Source organism: Sceloporus occidentalis, unplaced genomic scaffold, assembly GCF_023333645.1.
Source record: "Sceloporus occidentalis isolate IW3139 unplaced genomic scaffold, rSceOcc1.0.p SCAF_5, whole genome shotgun sequence".
NCBI lineage: Eukaryota > Metazoa > Chordata > Lepidosauria > Squamata > Phrynosomatidae > Sceloporus > Sceloporus occidentalis.
The window spans coordinates 147,491,520-147,516,304 of NW_028316985.1; the positions used below are offsets into that span (position 1 = coordinate 147,491,520).

At 39.8% G+C, this 24,785-nt stretch overlaps 1 protein-coding gene across 1 annotated transcript in view; it reads left to right on the forward strand.

The window, feature by feature from the left end:
* The window catches only part of SLC7A11 (solute carrier family 7 member 11), a 76,008-nt gene extending 51,896 nt beyond the window's left edge, over positions 1-24,112 (forward strand). Inside the window, exons 7-12 of the mRNA XM_089525791.1 lie at positions 14,534-14,657; positions 14,831-14,934; positions 15,724-15,820; positions 18,218-18,367; positions 19,780-19,957; positions 22,633-24,112. Of these exons, the coding sequence (XP_089381917.1) occupies positions 14,534-14,657; positions 14,831-14,934; positions 15,724-15,820; positions 18,218-18,367; positions 19,780-19,957; positions 22,633-22,700 (721 nt within the window). The 3' untranslated portion in view covers positions 22,701-24,112. The remainder of the gene's footprint in view (positions 1-14,533; positions 14,658-14,830; positions 14,935-15,723; positions 15,821-18,217; positions 18,368-19,779; positions 19,958-22,632) is intronic.
* The last annotated feature ends 673 nt before the right edge of the window (positions 24,113-24,785 follow it).

Sequence of the window (24,785 nt, forward strand, 5' to 3'; positions counted from 1 at the left end):
AGTGGTGGGATACAGACTGCCCCTTTCCCCGATGGATTGGGGCCTGAGCTGCCACAGCGGCAGCCCCAGAGGCCCCTATCTGCCGCTTTTCCAAGCCTTGGGGAAGCGGCAAAATGCCGCTTCCCCACAGCCTGGAAAGGGGTGTCCTTGGGGCTTCATGCCCCAAGGACACCCCGACAGCAGTGGGGAAAGAGAGAAAGGGGCCCCTTGGCCCCTTTCTCTTTTGTATCGCTGGCGCAGCTGTGTAAAGGCTGCACCAGCGATGTGCGGCGTGAAAGGAGCTCCTGTGCCGCTGAAAGGGCACCATAGACACCCTACAGCAGCGCTGTTTGATGCGACGTGGCCGTTACATCAAAATGGCGGTGCCCATGTAGACAGGGTGCTGCCATTTTGACATCCTGGCAACGTATTAAGATTGCGGGGCGTATATAAGCAAATACCCCGAGGCAACCCTAGTACGTCGCCAGGATGTGCTAAAAGGCCCATCTGTACGGGGCCTATGTTTGTGATATGAAGAAAATCTACTTTTCTTCACTTTTTCAATGACCCTCTTCCTTATCTTTCTGCTCTCTAATGTTAATTAAATAACAGTGGCCTTTTTTATATATGGGGTTTTTCTCAGGGACATGAATACTCTGTAACTAAATACTGATTTCTATTTTATTCTTTAAATTCTCATTTGTAGTGGTCTGATGAGTAAACATGCACCATCATGTGAAAACTGTCACAAGTTCTGGACATAGTGTATATTATTATGAGTTAGTGGACTCTAGGTGGCAGGCTCTTCCTTCAAATCCAGCTTTGGTTTGTGCAGCATAGAAACTAGCTCCAAACTTACAGTGGGCTTTTGGTATCTACTGAGGTTTGGTTCCAGGACCCAATCCATGGATGCTGAAGTCCCTCTATATACAATGGTGTAGTAAAATGGGATCCTTGACATAAAATGGCAAAAATCAAAATTTGCTTTTTGAAAAAAAATGTTCTGGAATATTTTCAAGCCATGGATGGTTGAATCTCTGGATGCAGAATCTGTTGATACAGTGATCTGACTGTATAAACATGCTCATCACTGAAGTGTTTGCAATGTAAAGATGTACAGTAAATTGAATTGATTAATTGAATCAACTGCTGAATAAGATTTCAGCATTTATATAAAGACAATTGATGTTGGATTCAGGCTAAAATATTGATCATTATTTTGGTATTATATTTAAATAGTCTAATACTCAGCTGTTTTATTAATGTTCATTGTGTCCACCTATTTTAAGATATACTGTTTATCAGAGTTGGGCAACTTTAGTGAGTTTTTGGGCCATTTTCATGTCCCTTAGGTTAGTCATGTTACTGAAAATTGCCATACTGCTGAAAAATCATACCCAGTTTTGAAACAAAATTTCAGTGGCAATGTTTTCTTTTTAATAAAAGTGGACAGTTTGTACATGTTTTCTATAAAGATTATTGTGCTCAGTGTATAGTTTGGTTATTAGCAAAGATATCTTGGAAATAGGGTTTCATTCTTTCTTATTCACCTTGTGGCTAACAGGCTTGACCCTTTTCACAAGATGATGTAAAAAACTGCCAGACTCATTTAAGACTGATTTTGGGAGACTCATAATTAATGTTACTGTTTAATGCCCTGACAGTTTTAACCTGTCATTAAATAGTACATCATGGGAAAAACATTGTCCCATTATAATCCTAACCCATATGGTACCTTCCCCAATAAAGAAGGTAACATATAGGGAAGTAGTAGTTTTATTTTGTTTTTACTTGTATGAATCCAGGGAATTGCACATATTAGTTTTTAAAAAAAAACTATTAAAATGCATTTGTACATTGAAGTTGCTTTAAAGGAGGTTACAGTGAAAGATAATTACTTTTTGACACTTTCCTAAGCATCATTTGAGTGAAGAAGTTTTCTTTCATCAGTCAATAAGCTTAATCTGAACCTGAGCAGTTCATAAGCTGCCCAGCTGGCCTTTTCCATCACACTGTGGAGGTGTGTGTGTGTGTGTGGTGGAGGGGGGTGCAGTGATGATGACTGCTCTTTGCAAGCATTGAAAGCACATTTTCCTGATAAACTAACCTGACAGAACAAGTCTGTGCCACAAATTCATTTGCAGTCAAGCAGCTGCATCGATTACAATGGCAAGGAATTGAAATCTGACAAGCTAGTTCTCCTACCTTCCACACCAGTTCCTCAAAATGAGACCATCTTTTTTCCACTGTATACTCTTCCATCTCTTTCCCCTGGCTGTGATATTGATATGCAGCATTCAATCCCTCTGCTAAGTTTTTCAGTGGTGCAGGAACCCAATCTGTTCTTTCCTTAGTTCAGATGCCCTTATTTCTACCTCTAAGGTCCATAGAGTGAATGGCAGTTCATTGCCTAGTACTGATCATATGAGGGCTCCTAGTAAGTTTGATATTAAACTTCAGTAAGTTTCTATTTCTCCCCTTCCCCTTTACTAAACTGATTTTGGCTGGGGGCACTGTAATTCTTGCTCATAAATCAGGTGCTCAGAGATGTAATCATTCCAAATCCACATGAGAATGTAGTGCAATAAAATATTTTCCCACTTTTGTTCATTTTCCCCTTCACTCTGTCTGTAATCATGCCATTGTGCTTTTATTTGTTTTTAAGTCCTGGGAAATCTTTGCTTCAAGACATATCTTGTGGTGGTTCATTGTGGTGATGGGGTGTGTGCACATGTGCGTGGGAGCTAGACATGATTAGCACACTTTGGATAAACTATCTGCATTTCCTTGTATTCCCACACTTCTTTAAAGAAATGATTTGGTGAGTTGCCACTCTAGAGTTCTTCCCTTAGTGTATGCTTTTATTCCATTGCCCATACTATATTCCAATGAAGTGTTGGTTCTATAAGTACTTTCAAGTCTGTGGCCATGGAAGTAAGATACATTGATAGCGATGGTGCATTCTGTTACTGATTGAAAAACCATTACTTAAATGCTTTCTGTCTTGTTGAAGAGCCCAACATATTTTGAATTCAGTTTTTAAATTTCTATTTTTCAGTTGCTTTGCCATTAGGATGCAACACTTTATGATTCAGGTAGACACAGGGCTTCCATTCCCTTCTTGATTGCACCATAAAGCCAATTTCAGGGTGTAGTTGAAAGAGACAGGAAGCAGGGCCACTCCTTTGACACAGCTAAAAGACGACAAGTTTTGTTTCCTCTTTGCTTTGCATCTATTGCTTTTGTTTCCTCATTGCTTTGCATTTCTATTCTAGCTGGTTATAATGAAAAGACCAACAATTTCTGGCTGCATTACAACAGGATGGGGACCACATGGACTTGCAAATGTAGGTTCCTTATGCCCCACCCATCCTTGCCAATGGTGAATAATAGTGGGAGTTGCATCTGGAGGACTCTTTCCCACCTTTACATTACAGCAGCATTACAGATAACAAAATCATGCAATCTTAGAGCTGGAAGGGATCACAAGGGCCATCTAATCCCCTTACCATACAGAAATGCACAACTAAAGCACCCCTGAAAGATGCCCACCCAACCTCTGTTTAAAGACTTCCAAAGATGGAGAGCCCACCACCCTATGAGACAATGTAATGCACTTCCAAATAGTTCTTACAGTAAAGGGGTTCTTCCAAATATTTTGGAGGAATCATCTTGTAGCTTGATTCCTTGATTCCTCATTGCTCCTCATCTCTGGAGCAGCAGAAAACAAGCTTGTTCCATCAACATCCCTTCAAATAGTTAAAGATAGCTCTCATGTCACATCTTAATCTTCTCTTCTCCAAGGTAAGCATATGCAGCTCCAGCTTGTTCCACCTTATTGATGTCTCTCTTGAGCTCAGGTGCCCAGAACTAAACACAGTACTCCAAGTCAGATTTGACCAAAGCAAAGAAAAGTAGTCAAATTATCAGATAAACTTAGAGGATCATTTGACTTGTTTTAAGGTTTATTTTATAACATGAAATCCCTGATAAAACATTTTGGAAGAAATGATGTTATGTGCAAATCAGGCAGACATTTGGAGGAGATACATGTAAATTCTGATGTATGTCTAGTCCATAGTAATTTTGCTGCCATGGGATTACCTAAAGTGTGGCCATGGAGTGCTCCACTATACACTTCTGGATGGTATTCAAATCATAAGGGATAGGGAATGGTGTTTCCACATGTATATTGCCTCATTCTATAAAATAAAATAAAATAAAAATCTTAATTTTAAAAAATGGAAACATTATCTCCCTTATTCAAAATGCTTGGGACCAGAAGTATTTTGGATTATAGATGGGGGTGGGGGGGGAGGATTTTGGAAAACCTGTATTTGCATATATGAACATAATACAATATCTTGGAGAGGGGATCCAAGTCTAAACATAAAATTCATTTATGTTTCATATAAATCTTATACACATCGCTTAAAGATACTTTTATACAATAGTTTAAATATTTTTGTACTTGAAACAAAGTTTGTGTACACTGAACTATCAGAAAGCAAAGGTGCCATTATTCCAACCACCCATGAAAAAAGTTTTGGCTTGTGGAATATTTTGGATTTTGGAATTCTGGAAGACTCAACCTGTATGTAGAAATGTCTTAAAATACCATTGGTGTCAGTTGGTGGACACACTAAAGTTAAAAATGGTCTGGAAGAACAGGAAAACAGAGATGTGACTTTGTTTACTGTCACTATAGCTTTGTGAAAGAGTGTAAGAAACTTCCTGATTAAGGTTTACTCAGCTGTGACATTAACATTTTGCCATAACTGCAAAGCTCAAATGATACTAGCTCAATGTATTTTTTTGGGGGTGTGTGTGTGTGTGTTTTATTTTAATAGGTTCAATTGATTCAATAATTTTTAAAGTGGGTAATCAGCCCAAACCTTCTTAATTTAAAAACAAGAATGAAAATCCCAGTGGTTAATGCTGATAGAGCAATTGCTTTTTGCTGGTAATAAAAGTCAAGGAGTTATTACCTGTGGATGACGTTGGAGACAGAGTGCTGTTGGTAGAATAAGGATATGTCTACCTCTCAGCATTTGTGGTTGAACCTTTCCATGCTATATTTAGGAAAATGTATTGGAAGGACTATTTTACCAAATTGCCCTGGGAAGGGGAGAAATTCTCCACTAGTTTCGTATGAATCACCATTAGCCCAGCACTGTTAATTTTTCTCCCGTCCTAAGGTGTTTTGTTTTGTTTTCACTGCTAGCAGCAGGCCAGGAAAAACGCTGCTCCATTGCTCACTCTTGTCGCTCCTAGCATGCTAGAATGAGCAGATAAATAGGTATGGACAACAACTAGGAGAAGATGCAAGGCCAGAGGGCTCTAGGGCTCTGCTGGAGTGGAAGCCTAGAAAACTGCCAGACTGTGCCACCCCTGATATCAGCTTTGGGATAAACACTGGGTTAGAAAAGGAACTTACTTTGTACCAATTGGGAGCAGCAAAAATATATTTAAATCAACACTTTTCTTAGCAAAAGTGAGAAAAGGGTGGAGTCCTGCTTCTTTGAGTTAATGTGTGAAGCTTGTGTCAGACTGGGTTAATGTGTGAACATTCTGTGAGTTTAGTGCAGCTCTTGGGTCCTTATAACAAAATGGCCGTTTGTTGTGCAGTTTGGAAATCTACCATGTTACCATCTGCAGCTTTAGTTCCTGTCATATTATTTTACAACAGCTTTGCTTCTTTTGCTGTGTCTCATATTCAGTTATATTAGGATTATGGCTGTGCAGACCATTTCCCCATAAAATTGCTTGAGTGAATTATCAGGCATTTTGCATTTTTCTCTAAATATTTTCTGTTACCACAAGAGCTTCTGTAGATTTTAAAGTCTCCTAAAATATATTATTGATTTTATGCATATATATTGTAGGAGACAGGGGGGAACATTGTTACTAATTCGCTCTGTGACTGTTTCTTTGCTTAAAGGAGAAGATTACAGTTTAAAGACATGTTTTTCAGATTTTCTCAGTTCTCATACTGGAATGTTGAAAATGAAGACTAACTGGATCAACATTCAGGATGTTAATTTTCAACAGCAAGGCTAGCCTTGGGAATAGGGTACCAATTCAGGATTTTCACTGGCCCTGAGGTTTCTGGGTCAAATCTGAGATCTAAGGATGGCCTATGATGAATAACAAATTATGGCCTCTTAAAATCCTGTTCTTTCAAAAACTGAGGGAGAAGTTTGAATTGGGTATGCGATGCCATGATCAGGTATGGGATGCCTCCTACCTGGGCACAGAGGAATGCGATGAAATCAGCATTTAAACATTTACTGTATTTTCTGACGTATAAGACTACTTTTTAACCCAGGAAAATCTTCTCAAAAGTCGGGGGTCGTCTTATACGCTGGGTGCCATCTTATAGGGCAGGTGCTGAAACTTCTGAGCTGGAATGGAGACTCTGCGGTCGCCGCATATGATGGGAGCTAAAAAATGGCCACGGCCGCATCCCCACCATATGCGACGATCGTATGAAAACAGCTACTGCTTTGATAGTCCTGGAGACAGGGAGGGCTGGGCAGGCAGGGAGAGCTGACCAATCCAAGCAGGCTTTGTATACAACAAGGTTTCCTGCTAAGTACCTGAATGTCATTTGAATTAAAATTTCCATATTGAAATCAAATCTGATGTTTTTAAATTTTTTATTTGGTGTGCGTTGGAAGAGGGATAGTCTTATACGGTGAGTATATCCCAAACACTATATTTTAACTGGAAAAGTTGGGGGTCGTCTTATATGCCGGAAAATACGGTACATCCCATGTGTAACTTGGAGGGAAAGGATGGGAAAGGGCAGTGCGATAATCTTCTTAGTTTTGATCTAGACATAAGTATGATAGGGCTCATGTGGTGAATAAAATGGACCACACATTTATAGTACAATCCAGAAACTATTCAGCATCTTAAGGCCCATTTCAGTTTCATCGACCAATAAACACTAAAGCCAAACATCTGGTGGATTCCTGTGCCAACATAATTTGAAGGCAAAGGTGAAGGCAGCAGGAAGAAAAAAGCTACAGGTCCTTTGGTGCTCAGTAAAGGAATGAAGATAAATTTGGCAGTGGCAGTGAGAAAAGGAAGCCGGCTGAGAGCTCAGAGCAGCATATTCTTCTGATATCTGGCTTCTTGCAGGGTGGGGATGGGGTTAGGTCCTCAGAGCCAAGAGGTTGGAGAATTGCTACTTGGTGGTACAGGGGATTGTCCAAGCCATCTTTTACAGAGGAAATGGGCTCCAATGATCACTCTGGAAGCCGTTCATTGAAGAAATAATCTGACTGAGTCAAGTAGCCTTTCCTCCCTACCGACCACTGCCTCCCCCCTTGTATGAGCCTTGGAAAAGTGCTGCTGTTCCTGTGATGGGTCATTTCACTAGCAGAGTGCATCAACTGGATGCTCACCCTGATTTTCTCACTAGAGACTGACAGTTTCTAGATTGCACATTTACTTTCATTATTTTTAACTTGTGTCTTAGGAGTCCTCTTCATAGTTTTCTTTCATTTGACAGGATTTCTTATTCTCTTCTTCCTCCCCCCACTTTCCTTGTGCTGGCTGAGAAACAATATGTACCCTTACCATATTAGAAAATTCAGTCCTCCAATGAAGTTAGGTCCTGTCTGCTTTATAGACGATTCTTCCATTTCCAAGAAGAAATTTACCAGCAATGAATTAGTGATTCAGTCATTAGAAAAGGGGGTTTCAAGTTCAGTGGCTGTGTCACTTTATGAAGTATGCATGTGCTAAAACAATTTCTTGCAGTATAGCCAATTTACTACCTTGGAGTCAGAAAATGTGCCTTTTAAAGTTGCCAGACAGCATTTTAGCACAAGAGCTGAAATGTGGGCTAATGCACTACACAATGACCGAGACAAAAAAAAAAAAGTTATAACTTTTTAGTTGAAAATAAGTTGGATGGCTCATTGCTGAAATCATGAAACCAGGTATTTCATGCTGTTATTTTTTTGCCACAGTTTGTCACTGCAAGCACCAGCTAAAAAGTCACACTTACTGGTGTTACATGCTAATGGATTGCAGCCCCCTGAGGGCCCAATTGTATTGGGAGGGTGAGAGAAGTCAGAAGAAGCAGTGCTTTTACATTAAAGCATTCAGACCTCAGAGGTCACAAAACCTCTTATTGTGCTTGAGGCTTCTGGGAACATGGAGAGTCTTAGTCTTTCAGCAAAGTAATGAATGGCACTTGCTGACTAGTTATGTTTTTGTGTTTTTTTTTCCTGGCTGTCAGCAGGGGTTAGTGCTGCTCAGCATAATGAGCCAGGATTCTGTATGCTAAATACATACAGCTCTCATTGGTTGGCTTGTACATTCACTTTTATTTATAGAGGTGATAATGTTTCTACTAGCAGTACCCTGTAGCATTTTTCTTAAAATCTGCAAATGCCGTAAATGAAGGACAGACAGCCTGAGCTCAAAGATTTGGGAGAGTGGCCTGATTGACCTTGACAGTTTCAGAGTAAGTTCCAGTGTCTAGCCAGACTGGGTGACACCATGTGGCATGGTGCGACAAATGGTGGCTGATGCCTGAATATATATTTGAAATGACTACTCTTTCCTCCTTATAACTACTGCAGCATGGTTCTGCTACCTGCTAAGTTCAAGGGAAGCTGCCAGGGTGGTGCTGAATGAACAGGACCAGATGCCACCTTGCCTAGGTGTAATGAGGTGGTGGTCCTGAACCATTCAGGTACTATTCAGTTTAGAATAAAAAAAATATACTGAAGTAAAACTAAGCCACCAACAGCACAAGGCAGACTTTCATTAATGACAAATAGATTTAAAAAGATGCGTTAGCAGAAAATATAAGCAAAGAAATTGTCCTTGTGTCCCTTTGGCTGAATATTGACAAAGCAGATGGTCCCCAGCCTTACACTGTTAGATGTTATGTTCTCTTAGCTTTTAGCCTTTAAGATCATGGGCAAGGTGCTGGCATTTCCTCTTCTCAAGGACAAAAGGAATCTCCCCCCACACACATTTTGGGTTATTTACTCTGGCAGGTTTGTTTTTCTAGAAGCTTAGAGATGGCACTAGTTTCCCTGCACTTCCTCCTCTCAGACACAGACCTTATCACATCATCTCACATTAGCTGTATATACTCTGTTTATAGTTGTACTTAAGGGCTCTGTACAGAGTACTTGAATCTCAACTAGAGTACAGTGAAGTTATGAAACATTTAAATGTGGGCTTTAAAGTAAGCTATTTTTCATATTTATTTATTTGTTTTATAACAAATGTGAATGGGCAGATGAAAAACAGTTATTAAACCAAACTCTTTGCTAATCTTATGGAAACCCAATTTACTACACCAGAACCCTCTGTCTTGTCAGACTTGGTTTGTATCAGAGGTAGGTGATGGCTCTATTCCTTTGAGTCAGGTTATCTACACTGGCTTTTACAGGAACTATCCAGAGTGCTGAATCTACTTTACTAATAGAACTCAAACCTTGGATACCTCCCATAGATCTAGCTCCTGTGAAACCCAGTGTGGACTCATTACCCTGAGCTAATGGAGCCACCAAATGGAGCTTCTGGCACATGTACTTTCATAAAAAAGATTTGAACAGACATAGTTCCCAACCCCTATCTCTTTAGACAGAGGGACTGAGGGTCCTTGCCACTTGTCAGGTAATTTGGATTTTGTCTGGGGTCACCTTTATCAACTTCTGGTCACTTGAGTGCCCAGCTCATGGTGGTGGTTAAACCCGACCAGTAAAGTTAATACCAACACTCCATGTAAGCATTGGAATCTCAAGATATTTACATGGGAAATGAGCAAGCTCTTTGGTACTATTTAGGCTATTTATACAAACATATACGGTATCCACGGGGGATCGGTTCTGGACACCCCCATGGATATATAAACCCGCAGATGCTTAAGTCTCAATCAAAATGGCCCTTTGTACCCAGGGATGGATGGGGAGGGGAGAGGGATGGCTGCAATTGGGGGCCCTGAGCTGGTACGGGCTCCACTTTCTCCCCCCATAGGAGGGTGTGGGGACTCACCTATGGTGACCGGCCCCCTGACCTGCCCCCCTTTCTCCACCTCACCCTATTGCTTCCACTGGGCTGCTCTTAGTCATCTTTGGAGGTGCTGCCAAAACCGAAGGAGGGGAGAGGTGGCGTTGCTGTAAATGATGGTTCCCCTCCTCCGCACGGAAAATGCTCCTTCCAATTCATTCTGCAGCAACTCCACCCCAATAGAAGGGGGGGGGGGGCAGGTCTCCATAATTCTTCTTTGGGAAGGATCCCTGCTGATTTTTTTTTTTTGGGGGGTGTCTTCCTAGAATCCTAGAGCTAGAAGGGCTTCGTGGGCCCCAAAGAAGTCCTTCATTCCCAGAATACATCCTCCATTTCAACCTGCTCAGGATCCCTCCATTTGGAGCATCACTAAGAAAAAACATGAAGTGACATTTCTATGAATGTTGTTAGCTTTTATTTGGTCATGTCCTTCATTTTTCTTGAATGTCCTCCATTGCATGGGGCCTTGTCCTCCTTTAGGGTTATAAGGACATCTGGTCTCTCATCCCTGAACCAATCCACCCCTTGATGTGGGACCCCCTTGAGGAGGAGCAAAATGGATGGCTTTCAGGGGGGGAGGGGATGTCTGGTGGATTAGAGGGGCTTCAGAGGAAGAAGTGGTTGGACAGAAGGGATCCCTTGCCCAAGAAAGCTGCCAGAGGGTTGACACAAGCCCACTTGAGGGCATGCCCCCCACATGCCCCCCTCCCCGCCAGGCAACCACTCTGGCTGTCCCAACAGCCCTTCTCCCTGAGGATCCCTCTCAATCCACCATCCCTGCATCTAGTACAGATGGGCAGGAGACTCCACTGATGCTCCTTGCCTTCCAGCCCTGCTGGTGGTGGCTCCTCCCAATGCTCAGCTGGGGTCTGGAGGAGGGGGAGGGGCAGGGGGAGAGCCTGCCATGCAACAGTGAGAAACAAGGAGCACCCCTGGACCATTGGGGGTTGGTGGTCAGGGGCCAAGGAGAGACCCTGGCTGGGTGCTGGGATGAGCCAGCGGAGGCAGTGCTGGTGGGTGGGAAGCATCATTGGAGCCTCCTGTCCATCCATGCCAAGGTGGGAGAGAAGGGTTGCCCGGGAGGGGAGTGATGGAAGACCCAGGGCATACCTCCTGGGCATGAGAGCTGGGATGGCTTCATTCCGCCAAGCACATTGGTGCCCATAGAGAGGAGCGCTGCCCTCCAGCTCCACCCCATGGCTTCTTGTTCAGCTTCAGTGGGGGAGCGGCTTCCTGGATGGTATCCAAATGCCTGAGGAATCCTGTTGTTCCTAATGGTGGTGTGGCAGCATGGACACACCACCACTGGGAACAAAGGGGGCTTGCCATCCACAGATACTCAAATGTGCAGGTGGCAAGTCCGTGGATACAGAGGCCCAACTGTACATTCTCTTCAGGGACAGACACAAACTTGCCAATGTCTGGGCACTGAACTGCATTCCACTCCATTCCATTGCATATATGGCATCTTAGCTATATAACATCAAGCAGCTATTAAGATGTTACAGGCGGGATACAAACCGCCGCTTTGCGGCATTCCCCTGCCGGCGCCATTTGCTCTGCGAGGGAGCCGGAGCAGTCAAACCGCGTGGCTCCCACGTGGAGCAAAAAAGAAGCTCCATTTCGGAGCTTCTTTTTGCGGCGCCTCTATGATGTCGCGAGGCGCCGCTGGCGCATTCGCGACGTCATAGGCGCTGCGACACGTCTGGACGCTATGCGTCCAGTACGTAAAGATGGCGGCGCTCATGTGGAAGGGGCGCCGCCATCTTGTACGTATTGTATACGTACTAGGGTTAGGGGGGTGCGGAAGCACCGCCCCTTCCTAACCCTAGTACGTATACAATACGTACTATATGGCGGTTTGTATCCCGCCAACGACTCTCACAGATCTAACTACCTGTTTTAGGTCTCATTCTATATATCTTATATTCCATAAGTTATTGTCAAGATCTGCTCACTTCCTTTAGTTCAGTAAAGCGGTCTTCTGTATTTTAACAGCAAAACATTATTCAGTAACCAAATAAGTTAATAATATGATTTCTGTAGACAGAACTATCATAATTTCCAGCTGCAAGATATAGTAAGCAATACAGCACCTTGTAGCTTTGTGGGCTTTTCCTTCATTCACTCATATACTATAACATTCCTGCATTCACTTTTGGCCACTTCTCACTCCTCTCACACACTTTCTTTTCAAACTTCTCATGAGACTGGCCTTGGTGGATATTAATCCCAGCATCCTCCCACATACATTTCTTCATTAACCAGCCAGGCAATTATTTTCCCTTGTATAAATCATAGAATCATAGAATCGTAGAGTTGGAGGAGACCACAAGGGCTATCCAGTCCATCACCTCTTAACTTTCTCTTCCTTGTGGTCTCTTCCAACTCTATGGTCATATGATTCTATGATACTTCTCCAGGCTAAACACCCCCAGCACCTTAAGTTGTTCTTCACAGGGCATGGTTTCCAGGCCCTTCTCCATTTTAGTCACCCTCCTTTGGACACACTCCAGTTTCTCAACATCCTTTTTGAATTGTGGTGCCGAGAACTGGACACAGTATTCCAGGTGGGGTTTGACCAAAACCCTGTTACCACAAATCCCATCGGCATCACCACCAAGCCTCCCATTCTTGTTATATTAGGTTTGTAGTACTGCTAACATATTTGCAATCAAATCCAGCAGTTCTATAAAATATGATCATAAACAACAACATAACCAAGGAAAGGGAAAACAGCAAACAGCAGCAAGCCACTTTTATGGCAGGATTTGCCAGAATCCTGATAGTAGTACTAGATGACATTCTTTATTTTAAAAGTATATTCCCAGTTGACAACTGAATAACCTGGGCAGTAACAGGATAATTCAGTGGTCTGCTGTTGTGGTCAGCACATTTTAACACTCCTTTCCAAAGCCTATACCTGAAGATGGTTTTGAGAGCACTCTAATATTCTCTGTCATTGAGGTGGCTATTTTGAATTTTTTGGGTGAATAAACATTTAATGTAGTTATACTGTTTCCTTTTAATATCTTGACCTCTTGCTGCCACAGGAATTTTCAGATTGTAATTTTACAACCTTGGTTTATAGAGTCACCTGTTGTTAAAATGGCCTGCTTATGGTATAAATCATGGCCACTCAGTTCTTACTGAAGGATGTCCATAATGCAGTGCTTTTGGTTTATTCTCAGAATGACAGCATCACTTCTCAAAGCCCATTTATTAGTGTGTTTTCAGTTCTAAGAATGACTGTTTGTTCAAATGAAACATTGTGCTGTATCTCGGAATAGCTTCTCTTGTGTTCACTGAATACTGTCTTAGGCTCTTTGCAGACTGGCCTGAAAGGCCAGCATGGGGGCAGAGTCAGGCCATAGTGTCCTCACAACGCATGCCTGATTCCACCTCCCCAGGGTGTCCTGACACAGATGACACAGCACCGAAGGAGTGCCATATAGCCGTGCCACTGCGGCCATGACACCCTTTTGAGGGTGCAAAAAAGAGCTGCCTTTTGTGGCTCCTTTTTGCGCCTTTGAAAGGCCACATTGGGGCTTCAGCATGAGGTGTGTGGTGTACCTTTATGACAATAAATGTTTATAGCAAATGCCACAGAAACATCTGAGAAATATGGATTCTTTCCTGAGATAGTTAATGTTATGGTGACTGCCACTTTGGGAATAGCTAGAATGTTAATCCCACCCACCCATCCATTTATCCCGCACTCACTTCTCTCTGGCCTGAGTTTCCAAGCAGATCTTATTCTGGAAATTTACAGTTCTACTTTATATCTGTCCAACAATATTCATGACTGAGTTGTCAAGAGGTGGTAGTGTTATTAATAATCTATATAAAGCACTTAAAATACATCAAGTGCTTTAGAGTCATCCTCTCATTCATCACAGCAACAACTCTTTGAGATAAGTATTAATATTTTTTTTCCAGAAGGTGAACTGAAGCTGTTAATGATTTGCCTAAGGCAACCTAGTGCTCTAAGGCTGAGCTAACCTTTGAATTCCCATTTCCCAGGTCCAAACCCTTTGATCTCTTAAATAAATGTGACGCTACAGTCATGGTAGGATTATTCTTTAGAGTGATTATGAAAAATGTACTGTTTCCTACTGATTCAAACAAATCTTATGCTACCCATAGGAAAAAAAGGAGTGAGGACAAATATAGATTTCAGCGTTATTTTCTAGTATATTAACAGAATGATGCAGCTAATATGGCCAGTTCATAATCTTTGCCTTAATAGCAGCCACAAGATATAGTGTTTGCAAAGAGAATTAATTTCTTGTTTATACTATATGTAGTTAATGATTATTCATATCTCTAAGTTAGAAATGAGCTAATTTGACCTATGTTGTTTAATATTTGTTGATAATCAGGTTTCTCGCATGAAGCTTTAGCTCATGTATAAAAGCATATATATGTCATAAAACAGATGTCTTTTCCAACCAATTGCTTCACTCTTAGAATACAGATGGATTATATCACATTTCTTTCTGTCTTTCAGAAATGTACCACTTGCCATTTGCTCTTCAATGGTGATTGTCACAGTTGGTTATGTTTTAACCAATGTGGCCTACTTTACAACGATCAGTCCTGAAGATCTATTGACTTCCAAGGCAGTGGCAGTTGTAAGTCACAGTGGAATGCAGTGCTAAAATAATACAAATCTGTAAAGATTTCAGAACAAATTCCTGTATAATAACAGAAAACAGAATTTGTAACTTCTATTGCCTGAAGTTACAGAATGGGATAATAATTATTCTGCTAGAAAACTGATTCATGTTTCCCTCGCTTTTGCCAGACTTTTGCTGAACGTTTAATGGGACGGTTTTCCTCAGCTGTTCCCATTTTTGTTGCACTTTCTTGCTTTGGATCTATGAATGGTGGCATCTTTGCTGTCTCCAGGTAGGTTAACATAGTAATGAATATGGGCAAAGATAAAACAATCCATACAAATGCAGACTAGAAACTAGAATTAATTCTACAGTGAGAATAAACAGTTGCCACTTGATAATAGCATATATGGGCAGGGGATTTTGCAGAATTCCCACTCAGTTTGCTACTACTGGATGGAATCCAACAGCAAACTAAATGGAAATTGTGCAACAGTAGAGCTGTGATATTGCACAACTCCCATTTTTTAAAATAAAAAATAGGGCTTAAAAAAGAAGTTTCTAGTCAAAGGACTGATGAAGTGGCGATCTGTATTCCCTACTACATCCCCATGCACCCGTCAAGTGACTCTGTAGTGCTAGGAAACTTTATGAACTTGGTTTTTTTGGTAGCAGAGAGAGCTATGGAGTCGGAGGAAGTGAAGTAAGATTTGTCATAGTGGTTTTGTAATGCCAGGGACAACACTAGACTTTAGGATATTGTTTCTACTGACTACAATACTCGATTAATCATAGTTTAACTTAAAGGATATAAGATGAATGTGAAACACTATTCAGCAGTACCCGTTTTTGAACACAGGCAAATGTGAGTCTGAAGATAGATTAAAAGACCTGTTTCATGAGATTCTGAATTTGTAATCCTGAATCCTTTAAGACCAGAACTTCAGATGCTTGTCTTACATAGGAACAAACTGTACTGCTGAGGATAACTTTGAATGTGTTCTACATCTCTGGTGAACTGCTTCCATTTATCTTGGTAATGAGTGTCTTTAAAAGCTGTCCAAATTTATTTTCCCACTAGGATGTTCTATGTGGCATCCCGCGAGGGTCACCTTCCAGAAATTCTCTCCATGATTCACGTTCGGAAGCACACTCCTCTGCCAGCTGTCATTGTTTTGGTAAATCATACAAACAAATGTCCCTGTACCAAGGCTGCATAGCAGGAGGCCACACTGCATGATTCAAATACAACTTAAATACTTCTTAAATCCCAGTTATTTATTTCCATTTCATAGGTTGGCTATGTTTGGAAAGGGGTGGAAAGTAATTGCAGAAGTGATCTATTTGAAAGACTCCTCCTCTGACTGGATGTTAGTGGCATTTAACTCTCTCAGGCAGGCACCTAAATCACACCTCATTACTTTTTATTTGAAAGGTTGAATGAGAGTGATTAGCTAAGCTTCTCTCATTGGAATGAATCTTCCTAGATTCAAAGTAGTAAAATTCTACATAAAGGCTATAGACTCATGCACTGTCTGCGAAGACCCTGAAGCCACATTATTGGTACTTTGCAGAGAAAATGCAAACAGCAGTAACAGATAAAGGGGTATTACCACTCTCTTATGGGCATTGATTCCAGGATATAAAATAATATTTGCTTTTTGTGGTCTCTGCTTTTTCTGTTCATTATTTGGAGAAATCCAAGTTTTTAATTCTTAGCATATTTACTTGGAAGGAAATTGTATTAGAATCCATGAAGCACTTTCCCATGTAAGCACACTTTGGATTGGGTCATAGTGTATGTCTCTTCTGGTCCTGCTTCAGTGAAATTACACTGCTGTACTTTTACAATGTATTTCCTTTGCAATTTGAGTGGTTTGTAATTCAAACCTTCCATTTGTTGTATCAGTCATCTTCACCATTGCTGCACTAATAACAGTGCAAGGGATGGAATGTAATTGCAGACGTGATCTATTAGAAAGATTCCTCCTCTGCTTAGGGACTTCCATGTCATAGAATCATAGAATTGGAAGGGAGCACAAAGGCTATCTAGTTCAAACCCCTGCCATACAGGAATACACAGATACACCATTCTTAAAAGATGCCCATTCAACCTCTGTTTAAAGAACTCCAAAGATGGAGAGTCTACCATTCTATGATGCAGACCATTCCACTGTTGAGCACATTTTACAGTAAGGAGGTTCTTCCTAATGTTTAGATAGAATTGCCTTTCTTCTAATTTGGATTCATCGGTTTGTGTTCTACTCTCAGGAGCAGAACGGTCCTGTCACCTCCCAGTCTTCTCTTCTCCAAGCTAAACATATGCCAAACCTAAATCATACCACGTAAGGTTTCCAAACCTTTGATCATTTTGGTCACCCTTCTCTGGTCACAAACAATGTCAGTAAGATGGTAAATTTGGGTTGTAGCCTGGATTTGAAATGAAGTGCCCAAAGTCCTGAACCTGAACCCTGGATTTCTCCCTTCAAATTTAGAATAAACCCCTGGATATATTAATTATTCAACTGATATGGAAGCCACCAGCGATAGGAAAATCCCATTTATTATCCCACTGATATGGAAGCCACCAGCTGACTAAAAACCCCACCTACAGAGGCTCGATGTCTGAGGCTCATTGCACCAAAGAAAGATAATAATAACGGTTATCTTCAAGATTTCTTAGAATTCAATACAGTAGATACACTCTAATGCTGGTAAAGTGATCTGATTAGAGTGCTGGACTAGGACTTGTGAAATGCAGGTTCAGAACTGCACTGTGCCAGGAAACTTGCAAGGTGATCTTGGGTCAGTCACTCTCTTTCAACTTGAACTACTCACAGGTGGAAGAAAAGGTCTGTGTATGCTGCTTTGAGCTAACTAGAGGAAAGACAGATATGTATGTAGTTGCTGAATGAAATAAATTATAATAGATAAAGAGATATGAGATCTTATATGCAGGTAACAGTCAGATGTGGGAAAAGAGTCAGTGAGAGCTACAGTGAAACATTTGAGGCTGGCTGGGGGTGGGAAAGAGACAGAGACAGAATATGAGAGAGATATAGTCAGTCCTTCACATCCATGGATTTTTTATCCACGGATTCAATGTTGTGGCTGTAGTACCAGCATTTAACCACTGCACCACCAGGGCTCCTTAATGGATAGAATATTAGGGCAACTTCTCCTCTTCTACCACGTCAAATATATATATATATATATATGTGTGTGTGTGTGTGTGTGTGTGTGTTAAAAAGTATAAGAGTTCATTGCCCTGACACGTTACTTCAACTGACATATCCTCTAGTTTTATTGCTGCAACAAAGGAGTGGTATACGATATAGATCTGGATCCTAGTGCTAGTCCTCATTAGAGTAGTCCCATTAAATAAAAGATTTTTCTACATAATGACTCAGTACGCAAAAGTTGATTCAGTTGGTCTACTCTACTTGGGACTAACTAATCAACACAATTTAGGTCATACTGTGCTAAAAGTTATGGAGGAACAATAAAATATATACAATAAAATGGAATAAGCAATAGCTGCTGTGTCAGTAACTCTCTTTCAATCCATTTTTCAGTACCCTCTGACTATGATCCTGCTCTTCACCAGTGATCTCTACAGCCTCTTGAACTTTCTCAGTTTTGCGAGATGGCTTTTTATAGGATTGGCTGTTGCTGGTATGATTTATCTCCGATATAAACGTCCTGATATGCCTCGTCCTTTTAAGGTAACATCAATAATGTGACTCTGTGTGTGCCAAAACCCTCTCTTTAATACCTTCAGCTTCTCCAGTTCCACTGGGCAAAGGAGCTCTTTTTGGCTACCATTTAATTAAAAATATGTTATTTCCAGATTAGGTCTAAGACTGAGATGGAGAATATGGCATCTTCTAGATGTTTCTACACTACAAATCTCCTCATCTCTTGCTGTTTACTAGGCTGGCTAAGGCTGGTGGGATTTTCAGTCTAACAACACCTGGAGTACCATATGTTCCCAAACTCTATTAAGATCATCTTGGGACAACTTGTTTCCAACATTCCTATTTTCACAGATTAGATCAGTGTAACCTATGCATCACACTTAAAGTACACACTTTCAGTTTGTAATCTCATTCTTGGGACATAAACCTAATTACACATCCAGAGGTGTCACCATCTCACTATATTTTTCAACATTTCCATTTCTTTACCCCATCCAGAGTACTTTAACACCCAGACTGGTGAAGAGTTTTGAAGAACTTGAAATGTTGCCCTTTGCAACATATTAATGATATTATCAAACTGTAATTTTTGTTTTTACACACTGACTAATGGCTATTTTGCTTTTTTTTTTTTAAATGAAACTAAACTGGTAACTAAACCTGTTTTTGGGATCTTTTGGAATTATAACTGTAACCAGTTATGTTACATCCAAATTTCCCATTCTTTTCTGTTGCTCCTTGTGTTTCCTCCCAGTCATATGTATTGTGGAAGGCATAAATAGCATCACTTTTTTTTTTAAAAAAAGAAGCTGTTAGCATCCACATTTCTGCTTTGTTTTATTTTTTTAAAGAACTCCTCAGATAATATTAGCAATTGTGGTGACAGGCGTACAGAATTTCCCAAATGCATGATGGCTGCATAATGCTATTGGCACTGTTATTCCTACCAAAAATAGCAATTGATTTGTTTTTAAACTACTGCCAGATTATTTATTGTACCTGGGGGAAAAAATCAAAAGCATCTTCCTTCATTGTAAACTTAAGCACCTTGCTTCATTGTAAAATTGATCTCAATGGGCATTTACAAAATACACCATCCTCGTTGGAGTTGTTCCTGTCTTCTAATTTAATAGAGGGCTAGGAAAGAGACTTAGTACAAGAAAATGCATTTACAAGTCTTTAAATTTAAAGGCTGTATAACAGCGTAGAGTGTGTCTGTGGATAATTAAGCAGCTGCTGAGATGTCTGCTGCATAAAAGACATTTAATTTGCTTTCTTTAGCTCCTTGGATTTAGAATGCTGGTCCTGAACACCTGCATTTCTGCATGACCCATAGTGTGCCACTGTGTTTTATCCAATTTACATTTCATGGAACATTAAATACCAGTGTCATTCAGTAGCCAAGGTCAAGCAATAATGTCTCTTCATGTGTCTTCCAGGTGCCACTCTTTATTCCTGCTCTGTTTTCCTTCACCTGCCTCTTCATGGTTGCCCTGTCACTTTATGCTGACCCTGTCAATACTGGCATTGGTTTTGCAATTACACTGACTGGTGTCCCTGCCTACTACCTCTTTGTCATATGGGACAAGAAGCCAGCATGGTTTAGGAAGCTCTTAGGTGAGTCAACATTGAAAGGGGCTCATTTCTTTTTTGTTTTTGTTTTTCTTTAGAGAATCAGATAACTGTGTTACTGAGCTTTTTCTTTTTTTTAATGGTTCTCCACTATTTTCATTTTCACAGTTAAGGCATCTTCTTAATTATTTTGATGATTTTACATTTAATATCTTGACTGTGCTTTTTCCCACCCCCCTGAAGTAACATAACTTTGCATGGGCAGACTTGAACTGGTACAGTATAAGTCATCACACATGATTTACATTTTAAACAACTTCTATTGCAAGTTGTTTGAATTTTCCCTGAAATCCTATTCCTATTTCTAATCTTATTTCTCACTAAATCCTTTTTTAGTTTTGAAGAGATAGAGACTAATTGCCACATTAACCTGCAACCAAGATTTCATTATATTTATGACATGAATTGTAATGGTTGCCCAGTTCCACAGCTGTATGGGCTTAGGAACTTCTGACTCAGAACTTTTCCTTCCAAAGAGAAATGGATATGCCTTGCAATATGTTAGGGGCCCACTATATATTTGGGGGAGATAATTTTCAGCCTCTTTTCCCTGAACTGGAGTCACTACACAGTCCTATACTGTTTTCTATATTAATTGTTTAAGTACTTAAGGGGAAGATAGGCAGAATGGGTGGTTAGGTAAATGACAGAGAGAGATAAGAAAGGGAAATTGATGTAAGAGGGTTAGAGGAGGGTGAGTATAGTGAGATGGTTGCAGAGCCTCCAGTATAGAGGAACGCTATTATTATATTAGGTAACTTCCCTATGGTGTTGGTATGTTGGTAGGTATGATGATGATGTATATGACATTTGATGTTTGATATGATTTGATTTATGTATGTTTGTCTTTCTTTTTTAAACCCAATAAACTTTATTAAAATATATTTTAATTGTTTAATATAGAGGAAATTAGTAGCCATTTATCAGAATCTCAACTAAAGTTATGTCTGACTGAAGCAACATCTTCCTGTCCACCAATCGGTGTTTGACTACTGACATTTAATTCTGTATATTCTGAATTGGGTGGACCCAGAGGTTTAAGGAGGGAACCCGTTTTTCTCCTAATAGTGTAATGTGAGCTAGTTAATGATCAGTATTGATAAAATAAAAAGAGATGTAATATCATCCTGTGGTCCAGGTCTGTGGAGAGTGTTGTAACATCTCCAATGATTTCTGTTATATGCCCTTGAAGAAGGCCCTTTGTAAATATAGGGTGAAATGTATTGGACAATAAACAGTTGACTATCTTTCAGCATGTAGACCTTGACTCCTTTTTCTTTTAAAAACATTCTTATAAATTAAAAAAAATTTAAACAACAAAGCTCATTACCAACTGAGAAAATTCTAACAATTTTATTTGTGAAAAAATGAATGTTTCCACTTATCCATTTACTAGACTACTTCAAGGTCTACTGGATATTTTAAAATTAGTAACACAAAAGCAGAACAGTACTTTTAATGTAGAGTTCCACATGCAACCACTAAACAGCTATCAAACAAATCACCACTGCAATTTAGAAAATATTTTTACTGTAGAATATAAATTCAAAAATATGAATCCAATACTTTCAGGGAGCATGATAAAAACAAAATCTCACACTGTCACATTTCCATTCTTTTTTTTAATGAAAGAGACATAAAGTGTTTTAAAGAAAATAGCATAAATAAAAGGATTTTGAAATAGGTATATGTAATATACTCTATAGAAATCCCTTCTCTCAACACTGTTGTCTGCAGCAACAGAAGAAATTTAATCTTTCACATGGAAGTCAGAATTTTTAAAGGATTTGGCTCATAGTTTCATGAATCTGTGTGGCCACAGGATGCCAGTATTGGACCATTTTACTCAGGCAAAAAGAATATTCTCTGCAAAGAGATTATTGGAGAGACTTGTATCTCTGCTGGCTCTCACAATGCAGCTTGAGTAAAACAGCTGCAGCTCTTATGCAGCTTGTTCATTAGGAACAACAGTGGTGATACAATTACAGTGCAATCCTGAATCTGTTCAGAAGTAAAACACATCATGTTCAAGGGTGCTTACAGGCAAGTGGCTAAGGGGAAAAAACAATTGTAGCTATTTTGCCTTTTGTTTTGGCAACAATGGCTTAGATTCAAAGATGGGGTGAGCAAATGATGGTCCACAGGCCAGACACTTCAACACAGGAAATAGCCATATACCCTTCAACTGTACTGATCCACATGTGCCTCTCTGAAGAGCTCAGAGGACCATGATCACACCTCTTGACATTCTCACTTTTTTCTTTTTACTTAACAGACCACACCCTTTAAGGATCACTATGTCAATTTTGCCACATTTTTGGCTTCTTATCTGTCCTTTCTAGACAGTTCAGAACAGGAAATGTCACTTACAGTTTCAGATTCTCATTCCCAGGCCTAAAACAGGTCAGGACAAGGTCATGGTGAAACTAGTGACATGGTCCTTATAGGCAAAAATAAAAAGATGGGGTGTGTCAGGAGCACAGAGAGGCTTAAGCTGCAGCCCTGTGTCACTTACCTGGAAGTCAGTAGGACTGACTTTTCAATAGACATTTGCAGGATTATATTGTTAATTAAATAAAGCCAATGCAATGTTTTTTTTTTTTAAAGTATTAATGACTATTAAGTTTTGAAAATCATGTCTGCATTCTTGCCCTTCACAGACAGAACAACATCAGCTTTGCAAATAATCTTGGAAGTTGTTCCAACAGAGGAGGATCCAAGATCATGATATTCTGTCACTGGAATAAGTAGAGTTGGACAAACATCCAATTTCTTCATCATGTGAGAATACTCTCTCAACTTTCCTGGAAAACTTGGAAAATTATGAGCATCTGTTTTAAGTGGATACTTGATAAGAACTATAGATGGAACTATTTTATGGAATCCAAGTTTTTATATGTGGTCATCTGATACTGTAGATATAAGCAATGGTCTTGAAAGGAGAACCCATAAAACCTTTGTGGAACAAAGTGCACTTTCTCCTTTTATGAGACTAGAGACAATGTGATATTTACAATATTATGTCATACAAGGGAATCCGTTTTTGAAGCTGATTTTTTTATTGTACTGTAAATGAACATTTGTTTTAAAAATGTTCAAGATAGCTAGAAATACAGTGTTTGATGTGTATATTTGTGTATTAGGCCTGACAGAGGGCAGGAGTAATTATTTGATATCAGTACAAATTTACTCCTTCCTTTTTTTACTATCATATCTCTATATTTCACTGATAACACTATGGCATACAATAATATGTACACTCCATTTATCTTCCCAATTGTTGGAATTATGAATAGACATACTGATATTTTGGGTGAATATAACAATAGATGCACAGAGAGGCAGTCTCTTTGTGACTAATGCTGACATAGCTATAGCAACATCCTACATGATATAACTTGAGCAGTTTTGCTCTATTGTACTATCTGTTGTAAATCAGCATGGATACGGATATATTACATGTTGTGTCAGGTGTACTAGATTGTGCTGGTGCAATTGAGGGTGCTTCCATATGATGCTCACCCTGCCTCATTCATATAGTTTTAGCTGGATGTTGGGTGGGGAAGCAGATATTGTCTTCCATTTGTAACCAGGGAAGAGATGGTCTCTCTGTCTTTATTTTGTGGCATTCTTCAAAATCTCACCTGCATTTTTGCATCTTTGTGAAACCTTGCTTTTTTCTCCTTATTTTACACATTTATTTTTCCTCAGTTTCAAAAGCATCTTTCTATGTATTAAAAAAACTGTATTCCTTTTTATCTATCTACATTTTAAAATATGTGCATTGTTTTGTTCACACTTTATTATTTCTCTGAAATGCTCTGTAAGCTTTGCAGTTTGTTGAATTCTTGAGGTGAAGTGTGTTGCTTTGTGCTATGAGTCTCAGAAGGTATAAAGAAGTTGATTTTATGGAGACTCTCAAATGTAACAATTCATCCCATATTTACTTGTAACTTTCTAATTTTTCCCATGATGTCTGTCTTTTTTCTTCCCCCCCCCAAAAAAAACCCATCGAAGTTGAAAAAATACAGAATTGCTGCCCAGTAGCTTTTGACTTGTATGAGCAATTTATTTGGAAATATTGAATTATTGGTGATATCATTTTGTTGACTGAAAACAGCTTATTTTTTAATCCTTGCCCCAGCCCTACTATTTTCTCAAAGGTAAGGGCTATTTTGGAATCAGATCAACAGCCTATCTAGTCTAACATTCTCTCTGCATAGTGACCACTTCAGTGATTTTGGAAAACCCACATGTAGAATGAGTGCAATACTCCTCAGCAATTGGTATATGGAAGATGTATAGTACGTCTGAAACTGGTGGTAATATATTGATTTTCAGAGTGGTTTTGTCCTCCATAATCTTCCTATTGTACTAAATTTGATTGACTGATTCTGGCTGTATGAGCTTCATTTCACACAACACAACACAAAAGAAAACAACACTTCATTTCGCACAATACTAAAGTTGGTGTTACTTTAATGTAGTAGTTTGAGTATTGGAGTACAACTCTGAAGACCAGGGTTTGATTCCCTGCTTGGCCATGAAACCCATTTTGTGATCTTGGCCAAGTGATATGCTCTCAACCTCAGAGGAAGGCAATAGCAAACCTCCTCTGAACAAATCTTGCCAAGAAAACCCTATGATAGCTTTGCCTTAGGGTTTGCCTTGGATCGCCATAAGTCAGAAATGACTTGAAGGCACATGACAACAACAAAATATATAACACTGCATGTCTGATACTCCACACTTAACCAAACTGCAGAAATTCATAGGTTTTGGGTTATAGGGGAGGTTAGCATCATCTCAGTAT